At 46.0% G+C, this 18775-nt stretch overlaps 1 protein-coding gene across 1 annotated transcript in view; it reads left to right on the top strand.

Moving 5' to 3' along the window:
* Positions 1-18775, top strand: part of LOC144783084 (cadherin-related family member 4-like) — a 361413-nt gene that overhangs the window by 302080 nt on the left and 40558 nt on the right. The window contains exons 15-16 of the mRNA XM_078662246.1: positions 11914-12053; positions 15913-15969. Coding sequence (XP_078518372.1) covers positions 11914-12053; positions 15913-15969 — 197 coding nt within the window. The remainder of the gene's footprint in view (positions 1-11913; positions 12054-15912; positions 15970-18775) is intronic.

Genomic DNA, 18775 nt, shown 5'->3' with positions numbered 1-18775 from the left:
CTTCCTAATAAGCTATTAGCAAATGGTAAAATCAGTTACCTACTGAAGAGAAACCGTTAATAAGTTTCTCCCAAGCACCATCAACCTTCAGTTCAGCTAAGTCATCATGTAAATGTGTAATGTTGCTGATCTATCCCTGGAAATCTCTACTCTTATCAGGAATATATGTGCAACATTGTTGAATTTTCAGCATACTATAGACTGCGCCCTCTTTTGCCAATAATACATCTAAAACACATAAGATGATGGACGGAATGTTGCACAATGGCAAAACAGTCACCCCCAGTCAAACGATGGATTTAGGCCCAGATCTATGTACTGGGGTAAATGTATGACATTGTTCTGCATTCTGTCCATCACCTGTTGTTTTTGCAATAATACATCTAAGGCAAGTATATTTTGTAAAACCATGCTTCTCATGGCAACCATTTCAATATCAATTATCAAAATCCCACAAGCAGTATCCATTGATAAACGATCAACCCCTGTAGATAATTTTCTTAATTTAGAATCACCCCGACTGAAGGTATCAATGCTCCAAATATATCTCCCACAATTTCTGCAGCACTTATTCCCCCTTTACTCTGTGTTAGTTTCTTTCCATTGGTTCCATGTTTCTCACTAACATGATAGATCTTTGGGAAGACTGTTCCCATATAGCAACACCCATACCAATGTTGTGGCAACCTATAGTAGGCATTTTTACCACACACAAAAAAACTCCAGGACAAATAGGATCAGCACCACCTCTCAAGCCCCAACCCCCTGTAATTAGTAAGGTATGCTAACATTCACTAGAACCAATGAAATAAATGTTATATTCTGTTTTCTGCCTAAGTAAGCAAAGCTTTCCTCTATGAGGCCAATCCAGAGTCATTGCACCATGAGTCTCAATCTTTTTGTAATGACCTTCTTTATGTGCCCAAGGTGGTTCCTTTGTTTTCTGCTCTGTAGCCTTTTTCTTAAATTCTCTACGTCTATCTTCCACAGTATTAATAAAATCTATTTCTACACTATCTCATTTTCAAGTCAGGTTATTTCAATGCACATATACCAGGGCTTGAAAGCGAAGCAAATGTTACAAGATAACAAGATTTAAAGGCATTTTTATTGCTCATTCACTTTGTGAGCAATAGAAATGCCTTTAATCTTCTTATCTTGTCACATTTGCTCTGTTTTCAGAGACAGAGGACAAAAGTTAGTTTGTCTTCCTACTCACCAGAAAGGGCGAGTAGAACCTAAAAACAGCTCATTCTCACTAAATTTAGCTCGAAAATGCGAGCAGTCGAGTGGATTTTTCGAGCCTTGTATACTGTATCAATCGTTTTAGTAGTATGAAAAAACTCACCCATATACTGATCATTCTTCGCATTATACACTATATTCATGTTCTTTCTTATAGGAACTTCTGAAAAGACTAGATCAAGATTTGAATAATAAAATTGAAACTCCTCCTTATAATCAATCTGTGGTGTTTATATAGCACGCTACTCACCCGTGAGGGTCTCATGGCAATGAGGGGGGGGGGGGGGGCTCCGGAATCAGTCGAAGAGCCAGGTCTTGAGGTCCTTCCTGAACGTGTGCAGGGTCGGGGAGGGTCTGATGTTCACAGGGAGCTCGTTCCAGGTCTTTGCTGCGATGTAGGAGAAAGCTCTCCCGCCAGTTCTATGTCTGGGGACCTCTGCAAGGGCGAGGTTGGCGTAGCGAAGGTTCCTCTTGGGTACGTGGAAGGATACGCTCTCGTTGAGGGACTTGGGTCCGATGTTGTGTAGGGACTTGTAGGCATGGGTGGGGAGTTTGAAGATGACCCTTATCTTGACGGGAAGCCAGTGGAGGCCTCACAGGTGTTGGGTCATGTGATTGTGGCGCGGTGTTCCGAGGACGAGTCTGGCTGTGGCGTTTTAGATGGTCTGGAGACTACGCAGGGGGGTTTTGTTGATTCCGGCGTAGAGGGCGTTGACGTAGTCTAGTCTGCTAGTGATGAGTGCATGGGTGACGGTCCTTCTGCAGTCACAGGGGATCAAGTTTAAAGTCTTACGGAGGATGCGAAGGCAGTTGGAGCTGATGGAGGCGACGGCGTTGATCTGGCGGTTCATGGAGAGGGAGTAGTCAAGGATAATGCAGAGGTTCGGAGCGTGGTCTGTGGGGGTGGGTGGGCTCCCAAGGGCGGAGGGCCATCAGGTGTTGTCCCAGGCGGAGGTGCAGGGACCGAGGATGAGGACCTCGGTCTTCTCTAAGTTTAAATTCAGGCAGCGGTCCTTCATCCCAGCTGCCACGTTCTTCATGCCTTCCTGGAAACAGAGTTTGGTGTCTTCAGGATTCTTAGTGAGCGAGAGGATGAGCTGGGTGTCCTCGGCGTAGGATACGATGCTGAGCCCATGCCGTCTGACGATGGCGGCAAGGGAGGCCATGGGGCTGAGTGAAGATCCCTGGGGTACTCCACAGTTGTGGGTTCAGAGAGGAAGGGGGGAGTCGGATCCTCTGGGTTCTGCCGGAGAGGAAGGATTGGATCCAGCAGAGGGCGGCTCCTTGAACTCCCGCGTAGCGTAGTCTGGCTGCTAGAGTGTGATGTGAAACTGTGTCGAAGGCTGCGGAGAGGTCTAGAAGGATGAGGGCCGCGGTGTGCCCCTGGTCGAGTAGCAAGCGGATGTCATCGGTGGCGGCAAGGAGAGCAGTCTCTGTGCTGTGGTTGCTGCGGAATCCCGACTGGGAGGCGTCCATGATGTAGTTCTCTCCTATGAAGGTGGTCATCTGGGTGTTTACTAGTCTCTCACTGACTTTGGCAGCAAAGGGGAGGAGACAGATGGGTCGGTAGTTTTTCAGGTCTGTAGGGTCGGCTGATGGTTTCTTGAGGAGGGATTTTACTTCGGACCGTTTCCAGTCATCTCGGCAGATACCGGATCTGAGGGAGACGTTAATGGTGCGTCCCAGTTCGGGTGCGATGACGGTGGCGGCTCTGTGGAAGATGTGCGGTGAGCAGGGGTCCGTAGGGGCTCCAGAGTGGGTTATCTGGATGATAGCTGTGATGCATTAGACGGTCGCGGGTTCCCAGGACGTGATGGTCGGCTTATCAGCATTGGTCAGTAAGGGGGTGGTGTTCGTCATTGGTTCGCTGAAGTTGTTGTAGATGGCCTTTATCTTCAGATGGAAGTAGGAGCTGAGCTTGTCGCAGAGTTCCTGGGAAGGTGTGACATCCGTTGCTTCGCAGGTAGGTTTTGCGAGCTGGTGGATGCATTGAACAGATCCTTGGTGTTGGTCGCGTTGGTCTGGACTTTGTCTCTTATGAAGGTTCGTTTGGTGTCTTTTATGCGCTGGTGGTATTCCTTCAGGGCGCTCTTGTGGTCATTCAGTGCTTCCTTAGTTTTCAAGTTTTGCCATGTTTTCTCTAGGTGTCTGCAGGAGCGTCTGACTTCTTGAATAGAACAAAGTGGTTAGTACACTACACGAAATTTCATATGTTAATGGAAGGTGGTGATAAGTCACCCCTTCAGACACAGACGTAGGAAATTGCATGCACACATAACAATATCTCCCATCCATTGTATCAATAAATGTATAAAGGAGTTTAGTAAAGACATTTAATGAAAATTCGTTAATAGATTTGTCTTGATCTAAATCCCTTCCTGTTAGTTCTTTAATATTATTTTCTGGATCTTCCTCCAGATCTCTTTTAACATCTATAGTTGCATGCTCATTATTATTAGTGCAGTTAACTACATTAATAAACATGAAATGTGGTACTGTGATTGTTAATATCAACCTCACAAACATTGTTATTAAAACACATGCAAGACAAACATTAGGACATTTTCGCCTAAATAAACCCTGATTCTCAGTTTTAATTCCATCCATCCTACAAAAATAAAATAAAAGTTTTTTGCTAGACTAGTTTTAGATTATGCGCCCCTCACTTTTAAAGCTTTGAGCACCCCACACTTGTAAAGCCTTGAGCTTTTCTTCACGATTCTTCAGAACTTTTCTTGTTTTAGAACTTTTCCAAGGATTTTTTATTTTCATAAATCTCCTCTCTCTTTTTCTGTACCCTTTTCAAATGGAACAGTTCATTTAGGGTGGTTCATATAAATGATTTATTCTTGAACAGAACTCAGTCATTAGTTGCAGCAGCCAAATATGTCCATTCTGGAGCTGTGTACTTCTTGCTTGGTATTTTTATTCTTTTTGTTCTTCGCACTGGATTTTCTCCTTTTACTGTTTCACTTTGCTCAGATTGGCTAGATATTTCAATTACTGTTTCTGGAACTTTTTCATTAAGAGAGTGTCTTAATCTCTTAACTCCCTCTGGCCACTTGTTGCCTTTCTTTGTTCTTTTTCCATTTGGATTGTCAATTTCACTTGCAAATGTCTCAGTGCATTCTTTTGATGAATCCCCTTTCCTTTTTTATTGATTTCTTCCAGGGATCAATTCATCATCAGGATTATTAGTGATATCACCTTCTTGAGGCCCAATAACTTGTGCCCACTCTACTTGTCTTTCAGCTTGGCCAGGAACATTTCTTTGCTCGCTTTGTTCTTTTTCAGTAAGATCTTCACTTTCGAGTGGACTTGGGACTCTTCGGGTATGGCTAGCATGAATCCAATTCGGCAAGCCACCAAACTTAACAGCAGTTGCTGTCACCAGTATCACTTGATACGGAGCATGCCACCGAGGTTCTAGGTAAGTCTTCCTTACGTGCTTTTTGACTAGCACCCGTTCACCAGTGCATAGATCATGACCCTGTTCTTGCTGTGCTGTTGTTGCAACTTCTCCAACCATGTGAAACACAGAACGAACCACATCAGCCAATCCTTTACAATAATCCAGTACCAAATCATCAGTAATGTTCAATAATTGATTTGCTGGGAGTGCTGGCTGTCTCATAGCCCTTCCCATCACAATTTCATATGGGGGTTATGAACTCTCAATAAAAAATATTTAAAGTAACAATTTCATATGGGGACATTCCTGTTCTTCTGTCTGGGATACTTCTCAAGCTCATTAATACCAATGGAAATGCATCACACCATTTTAGTGTTGTGGATGCACAAACTTTAGCCAATCTAGATTTTCTTTGTGCCATTCAACTGCTCAACTACACCTGAAGCCTCAGGTCAGTAGGCACAGTGCAACTTTTGTTCAATTTGCAATGCTGCACAAATCTTCCAAATGAGTTCATTATTAAAATGTGTTCCCCTATCAGATTTTAACAAGATTTGGAAACCGAACCTAGGAATTCTCTCTCTAAGAAGCAACTGTTAAACTGTCATTACGCCTTGTTGGATATGCCTCAAGCGAACGAGAAAACAGACAATCACAAGGACATATTTTAGTCCTTGACAAGGAGGCATGGAGACATCTCAATAAAGTCTAACTGCATTCGAGTAAATGGACCTGCAGCTTTGCCAATTCGTCCCATGATAACAACTGTTTCCTTCCTGCATTTTGTTGCTGACAAGCTACACATCTTTGACAGAGACTTTCTGCAATAACTCTGAATTTAAGATGAAACCACACTTGTTTGAATAGCCTGATCATTGCGTCTCTCCCTAAATATGTTGATCCATGGTAAACCCAAGCCATCTGTGACAACAAGCTATCTGGCATTACTGATCTTCCATCAGCATAGATCCACACTTCATCATCTGATCTTCGTGTGCAACCTGATTTCATACACCCTTCCTTCTCTGCATCACTTGCTTCATCTTGTAATATTCTTACTTTATCCCATGTTTCAACGGAAGAAAACATCAATCTACATTCTGTTTGATCGGTTTGTTCACTGTTCCACATTGATTGAATGTGAATTTAAAGCACAAAAACGTGCAATTTCATCAGCATAGTGATTGCCCACAGTAATGTATTCACAACCAGATCTGTTCGCTGGACATTTCACCACCCCAATTTGTGCCAGCAATTATAGTGCCATCAGTAGATCCTTTACATTCTCTCCGTTTCGTATAGGTGAACCCGAAGAGGTCAAGTATCCATGTTGAGACCACAACTGCCCAAAGTCGTGGACAACCCCAAAACCTTATTGACTGTCCCTAAATATGGTTACTCTCATTTGTTTGGTTAAATAACAGGTTCCTGACAAGGCTTTTAGCTCTGCCACTTGCACTGAACTCACTCCTTTCAAGCATGAAGCTTCAACCATACTCGCCACTGTGCAAATTGTGCACGTAGCTTGTAAACATCCTTCTGAATCTCTCAAACATGATTCATATACAAACAGTACAATATCAGACTCTGGCAATGGTGTATCTTTGATATCAGGCCTTGATTTTGTACATAATTCAGTCACATCCAGACAATCATGATCTGCTTCGTCCAAAACAACTTCTCAGCCAGGAGTCGGTAACAAAATAGCTGGATTCAGAGTTGTACATCTCACTACTGTAACATTCTCTGCACCCAATATCACTTGCTCATATTTTGTTAACCGACTGCTTGTAAAATGCTGTGTGCGAGTTTTTGTTAACAAAATCTCAACTGAATGTGGTACATACACTTTCAAAGGATGACCCATAACAATTGATTCATTTTGTTCCAGACTCACGCTTGTAGCAGCAACTGCTTTTAAACATATTGGTAATGCTACAGCTACTGGTTCCAAAGTGGCGGAGAAATATGCCACTGGTCTCCGTGCTGCTCCATGTGTTTGTGTTAGAACTGACAGTGCACAACCATCACATTCATTACAGAACAACGCAAAATCCTTCTCAAAATCTGGCATCCCTAATGCTGGTCCACGACATAAACTGTCTTGCAACTCAAGAAACGTTTTCACGCATTCATCATCAAGATGTATTGTATCTGTCACATCTTTGTGAGTCAATCTCTGTAATGGCTTGGCTATCAGTGAAAAATTTAATATCCACTGCCTGCTATATCCAACCATTCCCAAAAACATTCAAACATCTTTCTGTGTTTTTGGCAGCTTAATTTTCAGAATAGCATTAATCCGATCTTGAGAAACTTTCCTGATTCCTTTTTCAACTGTTTTACAACATTGTAACTTTGCAGGTGAAACTTTATGCCCACCTACTGCCAAATGGTTCAGTAGAGCAATTGTATCTGTCACGCAGTCTTCTTTTGTCTTGGATACAACCAATAAGTCATCAAATATTGCACAAGAACTGAGTCTTTAGGCATTATCAATGTCTCTAAACATTTCTTCAATATCTGATTGAAGATTGAGGGGCTTGCTGTATACCCTTGAGGGACTTGGCACCATGCCAAAACACGGTTTCCAAACCAGAACGCAAATAAATATTGACTATCTGATTGTAAGGGTATCGAGAAAAAGGCTTGACACAGATTGCTTACCGAAAATCACTCTGCATCACATGGAATTTGCTATAGGATCACAGCTGGATTCGGTACAATTTGACAACAAGGTATAACAATTTGGTTTATCTTTCTCAGGTCCTGTAGGATTCTATATTTCCCATTAGGCTTGCAAATCCCCATCATAGGTGCATTGCATGGACTCCCTAGAATCTCTTTTAGTATTCCTTGTTCAATAAGCATATCAATCACAGGTTTCAGTCCTGCAATCAATCAATCAATCAATCAGGGGTTTGTTAAAGCACGACTACTCACCCGATAGGTTCTCAAGGTGCTAGGGGTGGGGGGGGGGGTGCAGGTTCCATTCCATCAAGGAGGGGGTCTGTCGAAGAGCCAGGTTTTGAGGTTTCTTGCGAAGATGGGGAGCGATGTTGTCTGTCTGAGGTGGAGCGGAAGGGCGTTCCATGCTTTGGCAGCGAGGAAGGAGAAGGAGCGGCCTCCCGATCTGGTCTTTCTGGTGCGGGGGACCACGGCGTAGGAGAGCTGGGCTGATCATAGGGTCCTTTGGGGTGCGTGGAATTTGAGTCGGCTGTTCAGGTATGCTGGTCCGGTGCCGTGGAGGGCCTTGTGTGCGTGGGTGAGCATCTTAAAGGTGATTCTCGCCTCGACGGGGAGCCAGTGGAGTGTGCGCAGGTGCTGGGAGATGTGGCAGTGTTTTGGCAGGTTGAGGACCAGTCTTGCGGCGGCGTTCTGGATGTTCTGTAGCTTGCGGATGAGGTTTTTGTTTATTCCGGCGTAGAGCGCGTTGCCGTAGTCGAGTCTGCTGGTGACCATGGCGTGAGTGACTGTCTTTCGGTGTTCGAGGGGGATCCATTTGAAGGTCTTACGAAGGAGGCGGAGGGTGTGGAAGCAGGAAGATGAGACAGAGTTGATCTGGCAGTCCATTTTGAGCTCGGAGTCCAGGATGATTCCCAGGTTGCGTGCGAGGTCTGTGGGGTTTGGCGGGTTTCCGAGGGCGGTGGGCCACCAGGTGTCGCTCCAGGCGTCGGGGTTTGGGCCCATGATGAGTACTTCTGTTTTGTTGGTGTTTAGTTGTAGGCAGCTGTTTTTCATCCATTTGGCGACGGCTTCCATGCCTTCTCGAAAGTTGCGTCTGGCGGTGTTGGGCTCGTTGGATAGGGAGAGGATGAGCTGGGTGTCGTCTGCGTATGACACGATGTTGAGTCCGTAGGTTCTGACGATGGGGGCAAGTGGAGCCATGTAGACGTTGAAGAGCGTCGGGCTGAGGGAGGAGCCCTGGGGGACTCCGCAGGTGGTAGGTGTGGGGTCCGAGAGGAAAGGGGGGAGTCTGACCCGCTGCGTCCTGCCGGAGAGGAAGGAGCAGATCCAGTCGAGGGTCTTGTCCTGGATTCCTGCGTCATAGAGTCTGCGTATTAGGGTGCGGTGGGAGACTGTGTCGAACGCTGCTGATAGGTCGAGGAGGATGAGGGCTACTGTTTCTCCTTTGTCCAGTAGGGTGCGGATGTCGTCTGTTGCGGCGAGGAGGGCGGTTTCCGTACTGTGGTTTTTTCTGAAGCCGGATTGGGAGGAGTCGAGGATGTTGTGTTCTTCAATGAATGTGGCGAGTTGGCTGTTGATGGCTTTCTCGATGACTTTCGCTGGGAACGGGAGCAGGGAGATAAGTCTGTAGTTTTTGAGGTCGGTGGGGTCCGCTGAGGGTTTCTTTAGGAGGGGGTTCACCTCGGCGTGTTTCCAGTCGTCGGGGAACGAGGCAGTCGCCAGGGAGCGGTTGATGGTGTGGCGGAGCATGGGTGCGATGGTGTCGGCGGCTCTGTTGAAGATGTGGTGGGGGCAGGGGTCGTGGGGGCCCCTGAGGGGATTGACTTCATTGTCTTCAGTGTGTCTTTGGTGGTGAGGGCTGTCCAGTCATCAAATCGCTGGTTTCCGGGTGTCGAGGGTGGTTGGTGAGGGTTCAGTGTGTTGGTTGTCTTCGTCGAAGTTGTCGTAGATGCTCTTGATTTTGTGGTGGAAAAAGGTGCTGAGTTTGTTGCAGAGGTCTTGTGAGGGAGGGATGTTGGTAGACTCGCTGGTGGGTTGGGCGAACTCCTTGATGATGCTGAAGAGTTCCTTGCTGTTGTGTGCGTGGGTGGAGATTCTGTCTTCAATCGCTTTTTTCCTCGTTTCTCTGATGAGTTGATGGTGGGCGTTGGTGGCGGCTCTGAAGTTGTTGTGGGCTTCTGTGGATTTGGTGTTTCTCCAGGCCTTTTCGAGGCGGCGGCATGTGCGCCTGGATTCTCGAAGTTTGGTGGTAAACCATCTGGCTTTCTTGGCACAGGTATTGTTGTTTTTCTTGAGGGGGGCTATGGTGTTGGTGCTGTCCGAGATCCATCTATGCAGGGTTTGGGCTGCGGTGTTGGGGTCATCGTTTTCCGCGATGGTTGGGGTGGAGTTGTTGAGTGAGGAGGTGAGCTGGTCGTCAGTGATTTTGGTCCAGTTTCTTTGTGGAAGCAGGTGCTGGTGTCTGTGGATGGTGGGTGTTCTGAAGTGGTCGCAACGATGGTCGGTCCATGGGAGTTCGGTGGTGTGGCTGAAGGTGATGGAGTTTCCTGTAGTGAAGAGGGGGTCGAGGGTGTGTCCTGCTGAGTGCGTGGGCTCGGTCACGATCTGGCGGAGTCCAATGTTGTGGAGGTTGTCCAGGAGGCATGTGGTGTTGGGGTCCAGTTGATTGTCGAGGTGGAAGTTGAGGTCTCCCAGCAGGGTGTAGTTGGTGGATGCGATGGCCTGCGGGGAGATAATGTCCGTGATGGAGTTGGCGAAGGGTCCGCGGGGTCCAGGGGGTCGGTAGATGAGGGTTCCTCGGAGGGCGACGGTGGGGCGGGCCAGTATCTTGAAGTGAAGGTGTTTCATCAGTTCTGTGGACTCGTCAGGGAGTGTGCTCAGGCGGAGGCTGGATTTGTGGACGATGGCGATTCCTCCTCCTGGGTGGGTGGGGCGGTCCTTCCTGGAGATCTTGTTTCCTTGGGGGATGGCGATGGCGATGTCCGGTCCCGAGGTGGTGTTGGTCCAGGTTTCGGTGAAGAATGCTACGTTCGGGGTGGTGCTGTCAAGTAGGTCCCAGATTTCTGTGGCGTGTTTGTGGAGGGATCGGACGTTGAGAAGGACTCAGGACTCAATTTATAGTGTGGTATTTTAGGAAATACTGCATTAGGTTTTACTGTAATATGAATAGGAGCAACATCTTTCATCAATCCAATGTCTTTCCCTGGAAAGTCCCACACATCAGACAACACTGTATCTTTCAATTCAACAGGCAAACCATTCACTGTAAATAATGGATACAAATCATTCACTTCTGTTCCCTGCCTTGCTAACTTGAAAATAGCATCTTCATCTTTTGTATGAAATGGTATTCCATCTGGAGTACAATAGATGGAGCAATTCATTTTTCAGAGCAAGTCCCTTCCTAGTAAATTAACTGGACTTGTGTCACACACAACACATTTGTGTAGTTCCTGGAAATTTCCACTTTGAACTTTCATTGGTTTTGTTACTGGTATTTTAATCAATTTGTTTGAAACTTCTACAACTTGGATACTTGCTCTCGAGAGGGATAGGTTTGGGATTTCCACAGTTCTCACAGTGGAACAGGTAACACCAGTATCTACAAGGAATGTAATAGCATTACCATCAACCTGACCATCCATATAGGGACCTGACTGATCTACCTCTAGAGATGCGCCAAGAACGCACTCTTTCTTCCCCCTCAGGCACCGTCATTGTGATGTATCTGAATCATTTTCTTCTGTTTGCATTAAATATTGTGAAGCCACCTGCACATTTGAATATACTTGACCATTCGTATGAAAACCCATATTCACATTGTATCTTTGTACTTGACCATTCATATCCTGATTTGGCCTGGGAACTTGAGATATTTGTAATCCATGAACCCTACCATTGGATACATGTACTTGTGATTTTTGGTTTTGCATCTGATTCATCTGATTCACTTGCATCTGATGATTTTGACTCTGCATCTGATTCTCATCATATGTTCCTGACTCTCCTGTATTGATCAAAGGACTCCAACACTCCCGTCGCCAATGCCCAAATGTACCGCAACATGACAATTTATTTTCAATTGTTCTTTGTCTCTGAAATTACTTCTACCTCTTCCCTGTGTCATCGGTATCATTTGTGTCACAGTATTGCCATTTGACTACACCTTTTATACCAGTAGTAGTCTGACCAATTACTTCGATCGAATCACCATTCAGGTATCTTCCTTTCTTTGCGTCTTTCATTTGTGCTAACATTAATTTCTCTTTTAACTTTTCATGTCTGTACAAATGCCATAATATGCAATACAAATGCCATAATACAATATCTCCTATCTTCAAAGCCCAGTGTTAATTTCCTTCAACACCAAGTGTATTGTTATAATGTAAAATACCAGTACTGTGCAAAACAACTATAATTAAATTGTTAAAAAACATTTGCATTGGGGCACTTATATGTAGTGAGCTGACATAATATTGCTATTTCCGCTGAGGATGCAAGGCCCTGTCTCAGCCTAAATTCAACCTTGTCACCATGTCATGAATTGACTCTGTGATTTACTCTTTCAGACCATCAAGAACCTTCCTCGTATTGTGAATGGTACAGTGACCTATTGGACTCCCGATCCATGGTTTGTGGCTGTGTTGACCATCACAGGAGTACTCCTTCTTTTAGGACTATCCCTGCTGGCCTGGCAGATCATTAGCAGGTACTATGCTACCCATGCACTGAATGCATGAAACATGCTACTGACTCACACTTGGAAGCGGGAACGGGTGTATGCTGAGGGATCAGACACATTGCTATGTGTTCATTGTAACTAAGTGGAAAGGAACTGGAGTCCAGGAGTGGGCAAGGTGCAAAATGCTGAAGATGAATGCACTTGTTATGTTTTTGGCTGAAGGCAATTTGTGGGGTTTTGCTAAGGTAACTCTTGGTAAATTTGGGCTGTGGTCACATTGTAGAGTGACTACTGGCCCTGAAAAACGTCTTTCTCTTCGCATGACATCCTTGCGAGTTGTGGGGACGAACCACAGCATTGACCACATGTGCTTTTTGGGACCACCAAACTAGGAATCAGGTTTTTCATACTGATAGTATTTCCACTTAATTCTGGGGTTTTGACTTGTACTTATGAACACAGATTCCATGTGAGTGGTGCACACTTTGGACAGTTTTTGGAAATGGCTAAGCCTCAGAATGTTTGGGATAATAATTTCTGGTTATTGCAGACTGATGCATCTTAGCTTGACAGATGAATACCCTTGTATGACTTGAGCCCTAACTTTGTCTTCATGTCATGAAGCAAGCAAATTCTATCACATTCTTTGAGGCAGGCATACAAATCATCAATAGACTCAACTTTGAACTGTTTCATATGTCAGAGGAGGAGGTGTGTTTGGTATGATGAGTGGCTCAGAATGTGTCACTGTGACATAAGTATGAGGGGGCCTGCTCTGGGACAGCTCTGAACACCTTATGTAAGTTTTCTACTGCCAGGTTGAGTAGCAAAAATCAGTTCACCTCTTAAGCCAACTTCTCTGCACTGACATAGTAGTCGTTCAGACTTGACACCCGTGCCGCCATAATGGAACAAGCAAAAACAGGGCACCAATCATATTGAACTCACAGATGAGAAGAATCCCTTCCATTATGATAGCAGCACAATATGCCAGAAGAGACCACTTGGGTGGATGATAGTGGTGTTGAACAACCATGATAGTCACAGAGTGCAGACTGTCCCAACTGAAGGTGATCCAAAGTCTTCACAAGAGGCGCCCACACATGGTGTTTCTCATGGGACAGCATGAACACAGAACTTTCAGATTAAATATGAAAGATCCAGGTTCCCAGATGACAAGAAACTTTCTCAGATCAGGCACAGAAGCAGAGGCTGCTGCTGAGGAGCAAACTTTCCCACTTAAAACATGCTTAATTTTCTTATGATCATTAATTTCATCTACCACGTCGCACAAAAGAAGTTGTGAGTGCCCAAAATCAAGAAAATAGTCTTGCTCTCTGTACAGCTATCATAGACATGCATCACAACAAATTACCAGTTCTCATGACTCACAATGTTAATGTGCTCCTGAGAAAGACTTGCCCTCAGTTATTTTTCACTGAGTTTTGTCTCACTTCATTGGTGTCTTAAGAGTTATCAGTCAATTTCTTTTATCAGTCTAAAAGGCCATAAAAGAGCAAGATAAATACATAAATACAAAATGTATGAAAGCAAAATAAAAATACAAGGCATATAAAAGAAAAACAAATCCAACTAAGTTTAGTACACTAAACCAATATAAAATATGTTAAAAACGTTATGTACAAAGCAGCATTAAGGGAGCATCTTTTTCTGTCTTAACCTCCACATAGATATCAAATACCTTGAGACTGCCAAGAGTTATATAAATGTTTCAATACAAACGAGTACAGTCTTTGCACAATTAGAAACCAGCGGGGAGCAACAGTCCTAGCTGGGACCTGCCAGTAGGGCAATCCAGCAAAAAGGTGCATCTGAGTAGGTGGGGTGTGAAGCCACAAGCTAATCTGGCACAGAGTGAAGAGCTTATAGTTGCTGAGGGTGGTGGTGCTACTGGCATACAGCAGCAATATGAACATAAACGGGGAGCGACCTGTATTCCAAGGAGCCAGGCTATTAAAGCCATATAGAAAACACTGTTCCGTAAGAAATTATTAAATAAACAGTTTTATGATTTATAAGGGTCTCTCTTTGTCATCCTTGCTATCCCAATACAATCAATGTGATAGAAAAACAAACGTTTATCATTTTTATCAAATACACATATCATAAATACATGGTATAGATAGTTAAAAAAACTAAGGTGCTCCTTGTTAAGGCACAGTGCAAGTAAAGGAGATGAACTAACAGGAATTGAGAATACAATGCACTTACACCCACTAAATCACACCCAGAAATAATTTAAATGTGGCAATCTGCAATACTTTGAGTTAATTTCTCTTATTTTGTACCTCTAAAAAAATATGGTCTTCAGTGCACAAAAACTTATAAGCCGTTGTTAGGGTACGATGTGATACATCATTAAATATAATGATTTTCCAAGAGCTGGTGATAGTAGGTTATAGCCCACATCTCAGTGGATAGGTGCTAAGAGTTCAACACTGAAGTGTACTCCCATTTCTTTCTTCCTATCCAGGAATACATCAAAGTCATCCACTTTCTTATGATTTTGAAAGAATATAAATAAGAAATTTCAAAAGATAAGAGTATAATATACTGGACATAGCTGTCGCTTTGCCACTATGGGCCATAGTGGGTCTAAATTTTGTATAGCCATGCCACTCAAGGAGTAATAGTGGAGCTAAGGGTAGGGTGTCCAGGATATTTTGCTAAGGAAACTGTGCAAGCAAATGGGATTTCCTTCACCTATCATAACTACAGTGACCTGTGTCTTGAATATACTGATTCTTTCTAAGTGATGGAGGGCTCATGTTTCGAGTGATTCTGGTAGTCAAGTTGGAAAGCTACTATATTTATCGATATCATTCTAGATTCTCTGACAGAAAGACTGCTTTCAGTAGCTCCTTTAACCGCTTGAAAGTATATTTAGGAACCCCCAATTTTGATAGCCCTGTCCAGAGGTATTCCAGCGTTACCACAACCAAGGCTTTCTCTACATTAAGACTTCCTACAGTGAGTTTCGTGTTCATTGTCTGTACAGTGTCCCAATTGAGATTACCATACATGCCTCTTGGAATGTGTCATTGCCAGGGAAGATCTCATTCCACAGGTAATAACAGACCGTGGTGTTTTCCCAGGTAATCTATCAACATTGTTTAAGTCCTTCACAGACCACAGTTTAAAAGCCTTATTCCACTGACACTGGAATGCAGGGTTTCCTTCTTGGCAAGAACTGAGATTATGAATTAGAGGGATATATACTTGCCTGATCTGTTTTTCCAGTTTCTTCATCTCACTCACCAGCTGCATTTTGACCATCTCCTGTGTATATTTTTATGAACGGAAAACCTCAGAATGTCATCCAAATAAGATTTGGAGTATACAGTGCACCCCTAAAGAGCCAGAGCCATTCACTCATTCAGCCGTGTCAATGAGTGTGATATTTAAGCCATTCACTCATTCAGCCGTGCCAATGAGTGTGATATTTAAGTACCTAGACAAATTGTGAATGTGCTATAATAATCACAGGGTGAATTTAATCACCGGCAGAAGTTATGACTTATATTTGGCAATTAACATATTAAGGCCGTATATTGCATGACAAAAATATCACATCCACTACATCAACTACCACAACATCATCAAGTTCAGTTGATGTGGAGCTAAGAACAGCACATGCATATTTTTTTGACAAAGTAGTTTTTAGGAAATGTAGTGGATGCAATATTTTTGTAGGGTGATACTGCTGCCCTCGATTGAGAGACTTACAACCATTCACAAGCAGAGCAGTGCCTGGTGCCGCAGGTTTATTACCTTGTGCTCTAAACTGTTTGCCCTCACACAAGGTGAGAGAAGCAAAACCAAAGGCATAGGTTCAATATGTGTCTTATTTTGTTTCTCCTTGCAGGACAGCTCTTTGCCACAGAGCTCCACAGGAGGCAGCAGAGCCCCTCCTGCAAAACAGGTAATAATTTGCATAATGAGCATGCATTCCTCACCATCCTGGATTTCTGTCAGAATGAGATCTCAATGATCGAATGACCTTCTACACTGCTCGCAAACAGGCTTCCGGCCTGGCCAGGGCACTGACACCGCCCTGCTGGCAGTCATAGAAGAAGCGCGAAAGATCCTAGACTCGGGCGGATTGGCAGCAGTGATTCTCCTAGACTTAAGCGCAGCTTTTGATACGGTGGACCACCCTATCCTTATCCACCGTCTAAACATCAAAGGAGTCACAGGGGCAGCCCTATCCTGGCTCAAGTCATTTTTAGAAAATAGAACATTTCAGGTTTTTGAAGGCAACACTCTATCCAGAGCTATTCCACTCCAATGCGGGGTCCCTCAGGGCTCTTCCCTAAGCTCTACACTTTTCAATGTGACCGCCTGACCGCCTGCGCCGACGACCTCGCACGACTGAAGAACCCTCCCAGCAAACCCAGAAGCAAGAAGGCCCCCTGGTTCACCGATGAACTCAAGGACTCCAAGAAGACCTGCCGCACCCTCGAGAAAGCCTGGCTCCTCGACCGGACCACTGACAACATGACCGCCCTCAAACACGCGACCCGCAAGCACCACCAGCTCATCCGTACCACCAAGAAGAAATCGGTGAAGGATCGCCTGGACAACAACGCACACGACAGCAAGGAACTCTTCAGCATCGTCAAGGAGTTCTCCAACCCCAGCACCGGCAACAACAACATCACCCCTTCACAAGATCTCTGCGACTCACTCGCCTCGTTCTTCCATCGCAAGAATGCCGACATCCACAACAGCTTCGGAACACCATCCTCGCACCCAACCATCGATCATACGCACCCCACCGCCACCCTCCGCACCTGGACCCCAGTGACCACCGAAGACACAGCCCGCACGATGAACACCATCCACTCCGGATCTCCGACCGACCCCTGCCCCCACCACGTCTTCAACAAGGCCGACTCCACCATCGCACCCCAACTCCGAGACGTCATCAACACCTCCTTCGACACCGCCACCTTCCCGGAGAGCTGGAAGCACGCCGAGCTCAGCGCCCTACTGAAGAAACCAACAGCGGACCCCAGCGAACTCAAAAACTTCCGCCCCATCTCGCTCCTCCCTTTTCCGGCGAAAGTCATCGAGAAGATCGCCAACAGACAGCTTGTCGCCTTCCTCGAGACGAATGGATCCCTCGACCCCTCGCAGTCTGGTTTCAGAGCCAACCACAGCACCGAGACCGCCCTCATCGCAGCCACCGATGACATCCGAGCCCTTCTCGACAACGGGGAAACAGCGTCACTCATCCTCCTGGACCTCTCCGCCGCGTTCGACGCGGTCTGCCACCGCACCCTAGTCCAACGCCTCAGCAACACCGGTATCCAAGAGAAGGCACTGAAGTGGATCATCTCGTTCCTCGCTGGAAGAACACAGAGAGTCCGCCTCCCCCGTTCCGCTCTAAGGCCACCGAAGTCATCCGCGGCGTCCCGCAAGGATCATCACTCAGCCCCACCCTCTTCAACGTATACATGAGACCTCTCGCAGCCATCGCTCGCCAACACAACCTCAACATCATCTCCTACGCCGACGACACCCAGCTGATCCTCTCCCTCACCAGAGACCCCGACACTGCCAGAACCAGCCTTCACGAAGGGATGAAAGACATCGCCGAGTGGATGAAGAACAGCCGCTTAAAACTGAACTCAGACAAGACGGAAGTCCTCATCCTTAGACCTTCACCCTCCGCCTGGGACGACTCCTGGTGGCCCCCAGCCCTGGGGACCGCCCCCACACCGACAGACCACGCACGCAACCTGGGCTTCATCCTGGACTCCTCCCTCTCGATGACCAGACAAGTCAACGCCGTCTCCTCTTCATGCTTTCACACCCTCCGCATGCTCCGCAAGATCTTCCGATGGATTCCGATCGAGACCAGGAAAACGGTCACCCAGGCCCTCGTCACCAGCCGACTGGACTAAGGAAACACCCTCTATGCCGGAACCACAGCCAAGCTACAGAAAAGACTCCAGCGCATCCAGAACGCCTCCGCCCAACTCATCCTGGACATCCCTCGACGGAGTCAAATCTCCGACCACCTGAGCAACCTGCACTGGCTCCCCATCAACAAGAGGATCACGTTCAGGCTCCTCACCCACGCACACAAGTCTCTCCACAACCTGGGCCCCAAGTACCTCAACGACCGCCTGACCTTTCACACGCCCACACGCCAGCTACGATCTGCTAGCCTCGCCCTCGCCACTGTACCACGCATCCGAAGAGCCACCGCCGGAGGCAGATCCTTCTCCTACCTGGCGGCCAAGACATGGAACTCCCTCCCCATCCACCTTCGGCTGACCCAGGACCACCTCGCCTTCAGGAGACAACTCAAGACCTGGCTGTTCGAGCAGTAGCAACCCCCTTCCCCCAAGCGCCTTGAGACCCTTCCGGGTGAGTAGCGTGCTATACAAGTGCCGTGATTGGTTGATTGATTGAATGTGTACATGTCCCCACTAGAGGAAATCGTAGCCCCTTTTGGCATTAAACTGGTCACGTACGCAGACGACACCCAACTTGTCGTCTCACTTAAACAGACAGACCAATCCTCAGGAAACCTATGCCCCTGTCTCAAAGAAATCTCCAGCTGGATGAGCAAGTCCCTCCTCAAACTTAACAGAGACAAAGCGGAGATCCTAGTGCTAGGCAGTCAATCCAAACTCACCCCCAAACTGATGTGGCCAACCTGACTGGGAGAAGCTCCCTCCCCGAAAAAAAGAAATAAAAAGTCTAGGTGTATGGCT

This window comes from Lissotriton helveticus, chromosome 9 (assembly GCF_964261635.1).
Source record: "Lissotriton helveticus chromosome 9, aLisHel1.1, whole genome shotgun sequence".
NCBI lineage: Eukaryota > Metazoa > Chordata > Amphibia > Caudata > Salamandridae > Lissotriton > Lissotriton helveticus.
This window is presented reverse-complemented; position numbering and strand designations above follow the sequence as displayed.